The sequence below is a fragment of the Monoraphidium neglectum genome (assembly GCF_000611645.1).
Source record: "Monoraphidium neglectum strain SAG 48.87 unplaced genomic scaffold scaffold00475, whole genome shotgun sequence".
In the NCBI taxonomy this organism is placed as follows: Eukaryota; Viridiplantae; Chlorophyta; class Chlorophyceae; order Sphaeropleales; family Selenastraceae; genus Monoraphidium; species Monoraphidium neglectum.
In genome coordinates this window covers 9,403-24,094 of record NW_014013153.1, presented here as the reverse complement: position 1 = coordinate 24,094, position 14,692 = coordinate 9,403, and the positions used below count along the sequence as shown (strand labels likewise).

Here is a 14,692-nt window from a genome sequence, read left to right as displayed (position 1 = left end):
GAGGGAGGGGGGGTTTGGGAGGGGGAGACGCGTGCTCTTGTGTAAGCGTATATTGAGCGCTGGCTTTCCTTTGCGTTTGGTGTGTGGATGGGGACATCAGTCAAGAGGGCATGTGGGCGGGGTGCCAGAAATCGGGCTGCCTGCGGCCAGCAACAGGAGCGCTAGCAATGACGGCAAAGCGCTGGCTGCACGCCTTTGCATCGACCACAAGGGTGGGCTGTGCGGGTACTTGCAAATGTGTGTGTTGGTGTGTGGCCGCGTGTGTCTCTTCTTTCACCCGGGCATGCCACCTACTGTACCTGCAGCGTGCTGAACGTGGCGTTGAGTGCGGCGCGGGTGGCGCGGAAACGGTCCAGCGTCGTGGCCTCAATGCTGGCGGACAGGTCGGGCTGCAGCTGGGAGGACACGTTCTGGAGGGGGCGCGGGGTGGGGAGGAAGCGGGGGCGAGAGTCACGAAGCGGTTGCATGGAGGACCCGTGACGCAGGGTCGACAGAGGGGGGTTTGCCAGATCCGCGAGGCGGGCTTGGTTGGAGGGCCCAGGATTTGCTTTCGCGTGTCGCTGGGACGAGCAGCGACAGTGGAGACGGCGGACTGCCGCCTTGACGAGCGGCCGCGCCGCCGGCGAGCGCGCGACCGAAGTGGCTCATGCGAGGCGCCGGCGCGGCGCCAGGGTTGTTTGCTGGGCCTCTGCTTGTGGCTCGCCCCGCCCCGCCCCACCTGCAGCTCGTAGGGTTTGAGGTCCAGGATGGCCTTGTCCACGATCACCAGGGTCACCTGGGGCCAGAAGGGGGGATATGAGCAGCAGCAGCTGGATGCTTGTTGTACCGTATTCAAGCTCAAAAGGGCGGGGCGGCACGGCAAGGGGGCGGGAGTCAAATGCTGGCTGAGGTTTGTGGGGGGTTCAAGGAGGTCGAGGAGCTGTCAACGCGGTGGATCGGAGGGAGGGGCCTTGGGCGTGGGTGCGTAGCTGGCGGGCGGGCGAGTTGGCGGCGGACCTGCGCTCCGGCCACGGGCCTGCCGTCCTTGTCTGTGACTTTGACCGCGATGTTGGCGGTCCTGTTGGGCGCGACCACTGCCACGCCGGCGGAGTTTTTGGCGCCAGAGTCGACGGAGACGGCGCAAGACAGGGAGGTGCCCTGTCGAGCAGGGGTTGGCGCAAGAGGGCCGGCGCGTGAATTCCAGGGAGACGCCGTACGGGTGGTTTTGGCGTGTGCACGGGCGGCAAGACAGGGGGACAGGGCCTGTGCTGTGTGTGCAGATGCAGGACAGGTGAAACAAACCCTGCAGCAAGGACGCATTGGAGAGTAGCGCTATCTGTCCATAAAGAGCCAGCCACTGGCATGAGGGAGGGCACGAATTCGCGCGTTCCCTGGGATCCCTCGCGCCCATGATGAGCAAAGAGCGAATCAGCAAGGCCACCGCACCTGCGGCACGTCAATATCCACAGACCCATCTGGCGTGTGCGGCGCCAGGGGGTCAAACAGCCGCGACACCGGCACGGCGGGCAGCGGCGCGAGCGCCTTGCCCGCCGCGGGGCGTGCGACTGAGAGCAGGACGCGCGCGGTGCAGCCGCCGAGGCACTCGGTACCGATGGGGCCTATGGTCAGGTTCGAGATGCCGGGGCCGACCTGTTGGGGCAAGGCAAGGTGCAGACGATTTGCACAATTGGTTGCAAGTTGGAGTGTCGATTTCTGGGAGACACACACCCATAGCACGCACGCACGCACGCGCGCGCGCACACACTCACATGCACACACACACGCATGCAAATGCACGCACACGCATGCACGCATGCACACCTACCCACACGAAAGCCCTCACCCCAGGCACACGGCACCAGAGAAGCCGCGGCGATTACCCCTGGCGCACACACGAAAGCTCCCAGGTGCGATCCCGACGCCCAGCCAGGTTTGGCACTCAAAAGTACTCGTCCCCCTCCCCACCTTCAAAAACACCTTCTGCTTGCGCTGCAGGCGGTTGCCCCACACCACCAGCGCGGAGGCGGGGCCCCAGTAGGGGTTCTGCACGACCAACGCCACAGACTGTTTGGCGCTGTACTGCGGCTTGTCCGCCAGGACCTGACGGGTTTGATGGGACAGAAGGTGGGTGGGTGGGTGGGGTGGTAAGAATGGCGTCACAGGCCTTGGAAAGAGGCCAACGACTGTTTGTAGTATTTATCAATGCAAGGGGTGGTGGGGATCTTGCAGGGGAAGAACCCCCTTGGACTAGTAGGTGAGGCACGGTCTTAGCAAGGCTCAAAAAACGTGCCGCAGGGCCGGCGCTCGCTGACCCTGCTGGCGAGCCACCCCTGTCCCCGTGCCACGAAGCGCAGTGCAGTGCAGCGCAGCACGGCGTGGCCCCCCCCCCTCGCCTTGATCTTGGGCTGCTCGTTCCAAGGGAAGCCCGCCCACTCTGTGGCGTTGCGCCCCAGGGTCACGTTGGTGCACGAGGCGTTGACGCATGCCCTGCGGAGGCGGCCGGGGGCGTGTTGGGGGCTCAGAGTCGCATTGTGCATGCGGCCGCGCGTTGGCCTGCGCGTACGGCAGGCACCCCTGCCTGCTAACAGCGGGCTGCAGGCGCACGGGGGAGGCCGCCGGTCCATTATATTGAGGGCGGTGGCTGACGGCGCCTCAAGCAACGCACTTGACAGCGAACGCGCCGACGCAGGGCAGCGCCAGCTGGCAGGCCCTGGCGGCTGCGACCGTGTCCCCAGACTTGATGCTGCAGGCCTTCTTGGCCAGGGCCGAGAGCTGCGCCGCAGTGCAGCCGGTCGCGCCGGCACTGCGCAGGGCGAGGCAAAGTGGGTGTGTTGGACAATGCGGTGTTGAGTTTGGAGATGTTGCATGCGGTGCAGCCAGCACCACCCAGGGTTGGGCGGGCAGGGAGGTGGGGCAATTGCATCTGGGTTGGTGGCAGCCACACAAAGGGCACTGCTGCAGGCAGCCGCCGTGGGCTGGCTGCAATTTCATGTCAGTCGTGCGGCCCATGTCGCCTGCAAGACATCATGGTGATGCCCCTCATGCGCGCTGCGCAAAACACACACAGACACACGCTTTCAATGCGCGCGACACATGCGCATGATTACTTGTATGTTCTGCTGGAAACACACGCGCGCACAAACACACACACACACACACACACCTGGTGTTAGCAGGCACCACGCTGATGGCCACCAGCGTGCCGTCCAGGGGCGCGTCATCCTCGTTGGAGTACGCGGCCGCGGTGACGCCAAAGGGCACGCCGGGCAGGTCGGTCTCCAGGGTGCGGCTCAGCTCGACGCGCACGGGGCCGTCGGCAATCCTTTGGGGAGGGGCGTCAGTTTTGGGAGGGGCCAGTGAAGGTTTGGGTTTAGGGTTTAGGGGTTATCTCGAGGCCCAGAAAGGAGGAGGGCGGAGAGTTGGATATGGTGCCACGCGCTGAGCTGGCGCAGTGCGGCATGTTTGCGAGCGAGATGGAGAGCCCGCGGGACGGCGCCCTTGCACCCCCTTGCGCATCAACACAAGCCCGCAGCAGGGGCCGAGCCGGCGAGCGTGCGCCCCCAGGCGTCTGCCCTCACTTGACGGTCCTGGACGCGAAAATGGGCTCCCGCGTGGGCCCGATCCAGGTGGCCCTGAGCTCGAGGGCGTCGCCCGCGCGCGTGGCGTTGGCGGCGCCAAGCTCCCCGAGGTCGATGGCGGCGCTGGCCCTGCCCTCAGAGTCCGTGGTGACCTGGGGGGGGGGGGGCAGCGGGGCGTAGTACGGATAAGTGCGTGTTTGTGGGTGAAAATGCGCATGCCGTTGATTGTATGTTTGTGTGTATGTGTGTGTGTATGTGTGTGTGTGTGTGTGGGTGTGTGTGTGTGTGGGGGGGGGGGTGAGGAAATAAGCGTTGGCAAAGCCTAGATGGGTGCCAACTGGTAGTTACTATGTGAGGTCTTGAGCAACATATTGATCTGAAACATGCGGGCACATGATGTTGGGAAGATGCACAGCGTTGCACGGCGGGAGAACGCTGAGGTTTGCGCAGCACAGACCCTCTGCATGATCTGGTGGCGGGTGCAGCTGGCACATGCCCCTAGCGGCCCCTCTCTCACACGCCCACCTCGATTTCGCCCTTGGCCTTGGGCAGCGTCCACGCCAGAGAGATGGACGCGTTGGCTACCTGGGCAGCGAAACATTCAGAGTTCAGACAACAGAGTGAGCGAGGGGCGGGCCCCACCGCCCCCGAGCACTAGCTAAGCAGTGCACTGCCCGCGTGACAGCAAGTCCTGGGCCTCGGCCCATGATGTGCGCCGCACCCACGCTGCTCCGGCCCCCTTGTCTGGTGACCTTGGCCCCAGTTTCACCCTCTCATCATGCTACGCGTGCTGCGACCACTTTGCAGGCCCACCCACCAGATAGGCAGACGGACAGACAGACAGACAGACAGACAGACAGACAGACAGACAGACAGACAGACAGACAGACAGACAGACAGACAGACAGACAGACAGACAGACAGACAGACAGACACACACACGCACACACTCCGCCCCACCTGCGTGCCGATGTAGCTCCTGGCGGTCAACTGAACGTTGACCCGGGCCCGGGGCGTCACCCACTTTGGCGCCGTCACGTTCAGCTCCGCCGTCGGCGGCCGCGGGTCGCCCACAGTAAACCCCGTGCTGCCCACGTTGGACAGCCCATCAGTATCGGATGCAGCGCCGCCGGTGGGGGGCACGAGGATCTTCGAAAGCGTCGCCGGCGCGGGGCCTGACCCGCGCGCGGCCGGCGGCGCCTTGGCGGGCGGCGCGGCGCCGGCCTTGGGCTTGGCCGGCGCGGGGATCGCGGCGGCGCCCTTGGGCGGTTGATTGGGCGCAAACGCGGCCTCCTTTGCGTCCGCGCTTGAGCTCGCGGCAGGCGGCAGCAGCGACCACTGGAGCAGGCCGCGCGCGGCCGGGGACGCGGCGCGGCGCGGCGGCGTGCGCTGCTTCGGCGTGCCGGGGGCGAGGATCGCCAGTGAGAACTCCCCGGGACGCGCATTCGAGGGGACAGGGATCTGGGCATGGAAAGACATGTGTGTGTGTGTGCGTGTTTGTAGGGTGGAGAATAGGAGGCTCAGAGTAAGCATTTGCTATGCGCGACAACAAGAAACAGAAAGAAATGCACAAACGTGGTTCGGCTCATCCAGGTGAGATTTCAACCGCTCGATCTCCTTGCAGTTTGTCAATGCAGCCGGCGGCCTGGCGTCACAACATGCTCAAAGACGGGACACGTGAACGTCCTCTTGTGTACCAAGCGCATTTACAATATTCCTGCGCCCCTGCAGCGTCGCTGGGCGGGTGGTTTCTTCTGACGCATGCGTTCCCCCACTCACCCGGATGTGGGCAGTGCCAAAGCTGTCGTCCACCTTTGCGGTCAGCAGCAGCGGCTGCTGCGAGGCCGGGTCAAAGCCGGGGCTGACCTGCGTGGCGCAAAACAGGACGCCATGGTGGCGCGGCGTCAGCGCTGTGCTTTCATGCGCGCACATGCGCCTATTTCATTGTGAAAGGAGAAGGGCAAGACAGGCGGGCGTTGTTGCCACCCGCACTCAGGGGAAATGAAGCTAGGGAAGCAGGCAGAGCCGCAACCATGCGCGCCCACCTGGAACACTATGGAGCCGAGGCCGGTCGGGGGCAGCATCTGGGCGCCACGCACGCGCTGGATGAAGGCTGCACGTAGGGAGGGGGGGGGGTGTATGCGGCGGTGCGGTCAACGCGCCGCGCGGGTGGCATTGCTTCGAGAAAGTGGCTGAAGGGGCGCACAGGGGGGGCTGGCTGCAGCACACTGCACTAAGCAGATGTCCAGCCCCCCTCTACGTACGCACGCACGGATGCAGACAAGCACACGCGCTTGCATGCGCACGCATGCATCGACCCTAAGCTTGCACAACCTGCTGCACATGCAGCATCCGCACAGAGGTACCACCACCCCCCTTTGCACCCCACCCGTGACGTGCAGGTCGTCCCCCGGCTTGACCAGGGGCCTGTCCAGCACCGCGACAGCAGAGTATGTGTTGTCCTGCGAGGCGTCGCGGAATGACGAGCCCGAGCTCACCTGCGATGCAGCAGCAGGGGAAGAGGCGGGAAACGGGTGGGGTTGGATAGCGTGGTAACGACGCGGTTTTACCAGGTTTTCAGACTTGGCGGTCTGGAGCAAAGCTCAGGAGGTGGGCGCACGAGCATGGGGGTAATACGAGTTGTGTGGTGCGCGGGGGGAGGGGAGGGGTGGCGCAGGGTGCCAACGCACAGCGCGGGGGGAGAGGGGACACTCAGGGACCGACGGCCGCCGCTCACCCGCGGCACCAGCAGTGGCCCTTGGCCGGGGGCGGTGACGAAGGCCGACACCTCGCGCTCCCGCAGGCTGCCGGCGCCGGCGCCGTTGCGGGCGAGGGAGATCGAGGCGCCGTCGATGACGCAGGTGCCGTCGGCGCCGGTGGTGCAGCTGGGGCCCGCGACAGCCGGGCCCTGAAGTTCGTCGTGGAAGGTCAAGCGAGGGGGCCAAGCGAGGTCAGGGTTTTGCAACGCGTTCCCAGGTGATGGATGCATGACGACAGCGCAGGCGGATGCGCAAGACACCGTCAAGGCAGATGGCGGTCCACTCACGCAGGGAGGGGCGCTTGTGCTCGCGCCCAGGGCAGGCAAGGTCGAAAAGCGAGCGAGTCCGCACAGATAGACAAAGCGAGCGGCGCGCCAACGTGCCAGCGGCCCTCACCGTCTGCAGGGGCGTGAAGTACAGCGACACCTTGGCGCCCCTGACCGGCGCCCCCGCGCCCTGGGAGTCCGTCACCCACGCGGTGACGTCCCCGTCGGCGCCGATGAACGCCGCCTGCAGGTTGCTCTGCAGCACGAGCGCCTCGCCGGTGACGACGAGGCTCTTTGTGGGGTAGCTCCGCTGCACGCAGCACGCGGCCGCGAGGGACAGGCCGGGGCCGGTCGGCAGCTGCAGGTCTTGGAAGGCCGGGGCCGCGTCAGAGGAGCGCGTGATGGAGGAGCCTGCAGGGTGGTGGATTTTGGGAGGGGGTTGGGGGGCTGGCGCAGGGGGTGGGGATGGGGCGGGCGAGGGCATCAGTGTGGCCAGCGGTGGGGCAAGCAGGGGTGGGGAGCCTGCATGGAATCTTGCTGTTGCCTGCCGATTGCCCCTCACCACCCACTCCCGTTGCAGTACGATCGCTGTACATGAAAGCCGGTGCTGCCGCCGCCGCCGCCGCAGCAGCAGCAGTAGCGGCAGCGGCAGCGGCAGCAGCAAAAGCAGCAGGGCAGCAGCAGTCGCAGCAGCAGCGGCGGCTGAACCAGCAAATACGCACCCGAGGTGCCAAGGCTGTCTGGCGGCAAGCCGTAGTAGCTGTTGATCCCGGCAATCAGGCGCGGCACGTCGTCCGCCCCCAACCTCCACTGCTGCGCCGTGCGCGCCTCCCCGGGCTTGCCGCGCGACACCCACGGCCAGGTCAGCGTGGCGGCGCCCGCGGTCGCCTCGAAGATCACAAACTTGTCCGAGACCTGAGGGGTGGGTGGGGGTGTGGAAATGGAGTCACCTCAAACATCACAAGTTTGTCGGATGGCTTGTGTGCGTGAATGCGCGCGCGCGCGCGTGTGTGTGTGTGTGTGTGTGTTGGAGACACCAGGTTGTGGGGTTGGTGGGTGCTAGTTGACCCAGAGAACGCGGTCAGCAATGGAGGGGCAATCGCGGGCCATCACCCAGCCCAATGGTCTGGGCCCAGACATGCTGAGACGCGTGGGCAGCGCCATACGCTGCTGCGCCCTGGGAACAGGGGACCCTCCCTCGCAAACTTTAGTACGTGGAGCGAGCAGCACGCACCCACCTCAGGCCCCTGGAAGGCTGGGTCGAGCGACCTGCTCCAGAACACGGTGCTCAGGGGCTGCGGCGACAGCGGCGCAAGGGGGGGTGGCATGGGAGGCAGGAAACAACTCCCTTTCGCCAAGGACGGAGCTGAGTGCTTAGGAGGGCGCGTTTGCTTCCCCACATCTCAACGTGCGATCTCAACACGCCAGGATTGCGCGTGTGGGCGTGCGAGCGAGGAGCCCCATGGTGCCGCTCCCCTCCCGTCAAAGTGACAGCGCTCCAAGGGGGAGACCGCCCCCGCGCAGCCCTCCTGCCCACGCACCTGCAGGGCCAGCCCAAACGCGTCCTTCACCCTGTCGCTGCCCTTCACCTCCACCCTGTACCGCTGCCGCGGCTCCAGCCCCGGCACGCCCATCCTCAGCCGCCCCTTGGCCAGCCGCGTAAGGTTGAAGCCCAGGGGCGCGCACGGCGAGTTGGCGTTGCGCGGGTTGGAGAGCTTGCAGATGGAGAGCAGGGGCTGCAGGTCGGCCGGGGTGACGCCCGCGGCCAGGCCGTGGGGCAGCCACATGTCCAGGCGACGGAAGCTGCGCGGGCGCAAATGTGCGTATTTGTTGGGCGAGGGGGGCCGTCTGAGAACGTTGTGACGGGTGGCCGCAGGCAGCAGGGGCGCACAGCTCGGGGCCGCGAGATGCGGGCTCGGCAAAACGCAAGGGCTGCCGCAGCAGCACGCCGCGAGCCCCCAGCGAATCCTGCCGCGCGTGCGCACCTGACGCCGTCGTAGATCGCGTCGTCGGGGCCCCCCTCAAACGGCCGCCAGTCCTGCCTCAGCGGGATCCTGAACCGCCGCAGCCCAAACACGTCAACGTCGTGGTCCGACTGCGCAGGCCCGGCCAGCGCGCTGTACCGCGCGCCCTTTGGCAGCCGCAGCTTGGCGCCGGCGCCGGGCGGCAGCGCGGGGGTCAGCTGGACGACGGCGCAGGAGGCGCTCTTGCGGAGGAGGTCGGCGGGGGACGTGCGGCCGGCGGCGGCCGCGGGGACTGGCGGAGCGACGGGGATGGGTGTCGTGGTGTGTGTGCGTGCAGACGCGTGAGATGGGCATAGCGTGAGTGTGCTGTGCCTGTGCTGACAAGCGTAAAACTCCTTACATCGAGGGGCGAGCAAGCAAGGCCATACGCACGATCAGCTGGCGAGCTCCTTTGCGCCCCCCCCCCCCCGTGCCTGCCCAGCTGCGCGCTCACAGAACAGCGGCCGCGGCGTGAAGACCGGCTCGTCGCAGGGCAGCACGGTGGCCTTGGAGTTGAGGGCGGCGCCCGCGCCCTTGCCGGGCAGCACCTGCAGCGCCGCCGCCAGGCGCGAGAGCTCCACGGGGTACGTGAAGGACAGCGTGATGTTGGCTGGGGGGGTTGTGAGGGTGAGAGTGTGAGCAGTGGTGGGTGGGGTGAGGGGGGAAGACAGGTGAGATGGTGCGGGGTGGGTGAGGGCCGCAGGTGCCGCTGCGACAACGGGCAGCGGTGGCCAGCCGTCAAAGCAGTACAAGAGAGAACAGTGGCTGCACGCGAAGGGCACAGGCATGCCCAATGCTGCTGCTCGGGCACGAAGGCAAAGGACATGCGCCACGTAATTGTTCGACAAGAATGGGGGACGTCACAACACATTGGGGAGCGGGCACCACGACCCGTCTCGCCCGCCCTGCAACACCGCTCATGCCAGCCACGCGACCACCGGCTACCCTGCCCACCCATCAACCCCTCACCTCCCGGCGGCACCTCCGGCAGGCTGTCGTCGGGCAGGCCCACGTTGTAGCTCCACAGGCCGCTGGTGGCATTGTCGGCCGCCTGGGAGCTGACGCCGCTCAGGGTCACGGCGATCTCCGCTGTCGCCAGCTTGACGCTCGCCACGTTGCCAGCCAGGTCCAGCGCCACCCCTGCATCGCGTCAAACGGTTGTAACGACACATGCTATCGTTAGACATGTGCGCGGGTCGAGCGTACGCGGGCTGAGTGGTGGGGTGTGAACGGGCGGGCCGGGCGCGAGCAACCAGCAGCTAGCGCGAACGGGCGAGCCCAGCGTGAAGTGCCCATGCGGCGCCCCTCTTGACCTTCTCTCTGAGCAACCCCATCCCTTCTCCTCTGCTCAGCCTCGACCCCTTCCCTTCCTCTTCAACCTTCTCTGCCCCGCACCTACACCCCTCAACACCCGCCCTGCTACCCACAAACCCCACCAAGCCCTGTCCCGCACCCCCCAACCCGGCAGCCCCCCGCACCGTCAAAGGACTTGAGGCCCTTGTTCCAGTCAAAGGTGCAGGCCAGGTCAGTGGGCCAGTCCACGCTGGGGTCGAAGCGCGCGATGTTGGTCGTCACCCAGCGCAGGCGGCCGGGGGTGTTGCACGACAGCGTGAACGGGGTCTGGGCGGGGGCGAGTGCGGGGGGGAGCGGTGGGAAGGTGCCGAGTGAGTGAGCTGCTGGGCCACCGCACTCTGGGCGCACAGCATTTTCGATGTTCCCTGAAGCGGCTGTCAAGCTTGTCCCCATGCGAAGCACGGCACGGGCTGCAGCCGCACGCCGGCCGCGCACAGCAGTGCACGTGCAATGCAAGTCGCCATGTGTGGCTGGGGGCAGTCAGCCGCGCGCACCAGCTCCTTGGGGAGTTCCTTCTGGCCCCAGTCGGCGCCTAGCGCAATCACGGGGCGGCTGAAGACCGCCTGCATTGGTGGGGGCAGGGCGAGTCGGCGTCGAGCGATTGCCGATGGGTGGGTGGGGTGAGGGTATTTTGAAGTGCATGTTGTGAATGTTCACAGTGGACATCCGCATGGGGCTTTGGGGGACCCATGCCAACGCGCAGGTAATTCAGGCATGCACGCATGCTATTGGTGTGCACGACCATGTGCATGGCAAGCTGCTATGGGGTTGGCAAGACGCCCGCCCCATCTGCTGCGCTTGGCCGCCATTGGGTTCAACCGCAGCGCTGCTCCGCAGCCACCACCCACTGGCCCCCTGCCGCCCTGTTCAGTATCCGCCCACCGTGATGGCCTGGCGCTGCACCAGCGTCACGATTGCACTGGCGCTATCGGTAAGCAGCTCGCTGGGCGTGGTCACAAGCGGCCTGAGGGGCAGTTCTTCCTGCAAAAATGCCTGCGCGTCCGCGCGCCGCACCACCGCGGCAGCACACAGCATTGCCAGCAGCAGGCCGCGCCTCGCCATAATTGCGCAAGGGCGTCTGCAAGAGGCACGGCGGTTGGTCGGGGGAAAGGGCATGGTGCGCGTGGTGGGAACAGGTGGCAGCTGCAGCGGGTGTGTAGGAGCTGGGGTGCGGCTGAGCCGCAAGGGTGGGTTGGCGCCCCCAGCACCCCTGTCCACCGGAGTCGGTGACTTTCAGTGTATATAGTTTTCCGTCGACACCTTTCCGACCCGGGATGAGTACATAGTGCGGTGTGTCACTCGTTCATCACGGTCGCGGTCTTCACCTGTGATTCCGGACTGAATCCGACATTCAACACGCCTCAATCTGCATCGAGCTGGGCCTCGTATACAGCTCGCGCCTTGTCAACGGCCGAATGTTGATCAGATCTAGACGCGTGTGTACAAAGTGCGTCTCAATTTGGAAGTAACCAACAAAAAATACTGGTATTGTAGCGGACTGCTGATGCGAGTCCTGGGCTCCACAGCCTGCGGGCCGCAGCGGCACTTCCGATGCGAAGGCAGCTGCCCCACAGCGCCGCCACCGAGCTACATTGGGTGCCTGCAGCTCCTGAAGCACACCTGCCGGCTAGCTGGTATGAAATAAGCAGGTCTTCGAAAATAATACCAGGTCCTGCACACGTATGCAGCGTTTGGTTTTCTCTGTGTTTCGGTCATTGGTTGCGCATCATTGTGGTTCCCCATGATAACCTTTACTACGGTCACGGGTTCGGCCCTGCAACGCGGTTCTTCACTGGTCTTCAACCTGTTCAGGGAAAGCTCGCCCACCTTCGGGTGTTCTTGGAACAACTCAGCAAGGTGCAGCCAGCACCTGGCGAGGTTAACAACACCTGGAGCAACAGTGTGTTGGGTGCAACTCAAGACAATCACAACAGGAGCTTGATGGCGCCAGAAAATCTTCAGGAAATGCCAGCGCGAGCGGAGTACAGTAATCAGGTGCCAACCACTAATAAACAATGTTGGAGCACTGTGTGGCTCCGTCATGTGAGGCGGCCCTCCTACACAGCAAGTTTCATCATACATGGGCTGGCTGCAAAACCTTGAGACAAGCACGGCTGTGCCTGGGCTCTCGACAGACACCCAGAGAGGCAGACTTGTCACAGTGGCTGCTGGCGTTGGGTAGGACCGCCGTGACTCTGCGGATGGCCTGATGGGGCTGCCCTGCAAGCAGCTCAGCCCAATAAGCGGCCTTGTACATGGGATGTACGTGTTGCTCAACATAACATGTGCTCTCCACTGACAAACACCAGGCGTTGAGTACTGAATGCTTACACACTTTGGGTGCTTGCCTCAACTGCAAGTTTTTCAAGAGCCCACGGCATGGGCGTCGTTCAATGCCCTGGAGATTGTGTGGTGGTTGCATGCGGCGCGGCGGCAGACACCAGCAGGGCGCTATGTCTACATCGGCCAGGTTGTGGTGACGCACAAGGTACAAAGTTCAGCAGTGGGGTCGGCGGGGCATTGGCCCTCAACAGGCGAACTGAACGCCGAACCCAACAGGCGAACTGAACGCTATTCTTTTGACAGTATTCAAGCCTTCAATTGGTTGTTACATGCACGGTATTCTTCAATACAAAATCATCCGCCCACCTGTTCTGCTGAGTCAGCATGCAGTCACTGCGACCAAGCACCGAGGGGAGTCCATGGGACAGGGCCATTGACCAGCATTGACCCGAGCACCCATCGCAAAACGACAATCCCTACTTCAATGTCCCTCTTTACTCATCATACAGCGCTATCGAAACCAACGAATGCGGTTGAACGGAGGGCGCCTGTCTGGCTCAATTCACATGCATCCGATCCAGGTCGATTGAGTAAAGCCTAATTGCGTCCCTTGGCAAGGTTTCTTCACCGTGCAGTGCACCGTTTCTTGGATGACCCAAGTCCCGTCTTTTGATATGGAGGCACGGTCGGCCACAGAATTTTCAGTCTCGTATATGCTCAAGAAGCCTGCGACGACATACACTGGTCGCACCAGGCTGAGACTCAGCGTTGGGGGCTGCATTTGCAGGGTGAGTGATGGGTCTGCGTGGGCCGCGGGTGCTGCGAGCAGACGCAGCCATGGCAGCGACAGTGATGTCAAAATCTAGAAATAAGCGCGTGCCAACTGCCTGCACGCGCGAGCCGCATGCGCGCGACTCCACAAGGCGTGCTGCTCTGTGTCATGCCCGCTGGGCAACCGCCTGGCCGAGGCGCCCTGCGTTTGTTTTGTACAAGCAGAAGCTATTCGATACACAATTGATGTCATATCATATTCTGAAAGCGCGGCCTACGCCAACCAGCACAGTGTGTGCCGAGTCAAAACGCCGCCCCCCTCCCGCTGCGCCTTGTTCACCCCGTGCATCCCTCCAGTCCACCGCCGGTGACTTCTCCTACTCGGGCGGCCACTATCATGACGTGAGCCTCCCAGAAAACTTAATGTATGCGGACGTCATGTACCAGCTGTCAGAGAAGCTGCAGGCGGCTGTGATCCTCTGCTACCAGCCGCCGGGCATGGCGCTGGATCCAGAGACACTGGTGGCGGTCACGGGCGACGACGCACTCTGGGTGAGGCGCGCCACGCCTGCTGCTGGGCAGGGGAAGGAGCAAGCTGCATGTATATTCTTGGCTTGACCTACGGCGGCCAGCGAGCAAAGTGGAGCAACAGAGAGCCAAAGGGGGCGGCTGGACCGCTGGCGCCAGCGGCTCACGTGGTCCGCGGACGTCCGGTGTTCCTCTGCGTGTGCACTCATGCGCACCTGTTGCAGCACACCACCTTTCAACGGCACCACTTTACTGCTCTTTTGTCCCTCCAGGAGCTCAGGCGGCTTCACATGGCGCACATGTGCCGCACCGGCGCACCCGGCACGGGGTTTCGCGTCCGCTGCTTCGTGTTTGCTGCGAGCGAGGAGCCCCTGACACCAGAGGCGGCTCTGGGCGGCACATGAGGAGGCCGCGACGCCGTCAGGTGCAAGTGAGCAAGCAGGGGCGTTGTGTGCCGGCGCAGCGCCGGCGCTGGGAAGGGCGTGCGTGGCTTCGGGTTGAGGCGTGAGGGGCAGGGTGGGGGGATCACTCGGAGGGATCACTCGAGGGACAGATTTGCAGAAATTGTTGGGCTGCTGAAGAGAGCCCTGGAAGGGCTGGCGACTGCATTGCTATGGAAGGCAATGTTGTCCCAGACAGGGCGGCACCGAAACCGCTCTTTCAGCACCCCTGCCCGCCCCCACCCCTCCGCCTCCCACCGCAGCCCTCAGGGCACGGCGGTCTTCTTCGGCGGCGTCTGCAGCGGCGCGGACAGGTCAAACGTTGGCTCACTGCCGGAGCAGAGCGCGATTCTACACGGACAGATGGCTCCTGGCCGGACCGGAGCGGCAATTCTGGCAACACCAGCAGCGCCGCCAATGTGCTGCCTGTTGACGCTGAGGCGCACGGCGGTCAGCCGCGGCGGAGTCGCTGGGGCTTCGCCTCAGGGGCGCGCCTGGAGCAGGTGGCAGGCACCAGAAGAGGCGAGGTCGGGCGCCGCGGTTGAAGCAGGAAGCGATGGCGCTTTGCGATGTGTCCACACAAAAAGCGCGGCTGCTGTTGCGCACTGGCGGGCACATACAGGAACGGCGGCATCCAACCCAATTCTGGAGGTGTGCTGCAGCGGCGGGGGCGCCGCTGGCGCAGCGTGGCCTCTCACAGCTGACCGGCGGCCGGCGCTGGAGGCGGCGCAG

General features: G+C 64.7%; 2 protein-coding genes across 2 annotated transcripts in view; one reads left to right on the top strand and one right to left on the bottom strand.

The window, feature by feature from the left end:
* The window catches only part of MNEG_3680 (hypothetical protein), a gene marked incomplete at both ends in the record, with an annotated part of 13,052 nt that extends 2,052 nt beyond the window's left edge, over window positions 1–11,000 (bottom strand). The window contains 25 exons of the mRNA XM_014047844.1: window positions 300–410; window positions 719–775; window positions 997–1,137; window positions 1,426–1,629; window positions 1,945–2,079; window positions 2,292–2,466; window positions 2,645–2,782; window positions 3,143–3,301; window positions 3,558–3,709; window positions 4,083–4,142; window positions 4,518–5,018; window positions 5,337–5,423; window positions 5,603–5,670; window positions 5,947–6,055; window positions 6,295–6,465; window positions 6,713–6,993; window positions 7,305–7,497; window positions 7,821–7,877; window positions 8,124–8,385; window positions 8,568–8,838; window positions 9,040–9,195; window positions 9,555–9,725; window positions 10,064–10,205; window positions 10,433–10,501; window positions 10,821–11,000. Of these exons, the coding sequence (XP_013903298.1) occupies window positions 300–410; window positions 719–775; window positions 997–1,137; window positions 1,426–1,629; window positions 1,945–2,079; window positions 2,292–2,466; window positions 2,645–2,782; window positions 3,143–3,301; window positions 3,558–3,709; window positions 4,083–4,142; window positions 4,518–5,018; window positions 5,337–5,423; window positions 5,603–5,670; window positions 5,947–6,055; window positions 6,295–6,465; window positions 6,713–6,993; window positions 7,305–7,497; window positions 7,821–7,877; window positions 8,124–8,385; window positions 8,568–8,838; window positions 9,040–9,195; window positions 9,555–9,725; window positions 10,064–10,205; window positions 10,433–10,501; window positions 10,821–11,000 (4,050 nt within the window). The remainder of the gene's footprint in view (window positions 1–299; window positions 411–718; window positions 776–996; window positions 1,138–1,425; window positions 1,630–1,944; window positions 2,080–2,291; window positions 2,467–2,644; window positions 2,783–3,142; window positions 3,302–3,557; window positions 3,710–4,082; window positions 4,143–4,517; window positions 5,019–5,336; window positions 5,424–5,602; window positions 5,671–5,946; window positions 6,056–6,294; window positions 6,466–6,712; window positions 6,994–7,304; window positions 7,498–7,820; window positions 7,878–8,123; window positions 8,386–8,567; window positions 8,839–9,039; window positions 9,196–9,554; window positions 9,726–10,063; window positions 10,206–10,432; window positions 10,502–10,820) is intronic.
* A 2,430-nt stretch (window positions 11,001–13,430) lies between these two features.
* On the top strand, window positions 13,431–13,924 carry MNEG_3679 (hypothetical protein; the record flags this gene model as incomplete). The annotated part of the gene is made up of 2 exons (XM_014047843.1): window positions 13,431–13,544; window positions 13,793–13,924. 2 exons carry the CDS (start codon window positions 13,431–13,433, stop codon window positions 13,922–13,924), a joined length of 246 nt encoding a protein of 81 aa, XP_013903297.1.
* Window positions 13,925–14,692: the final 768 nt, after the last annotated feature.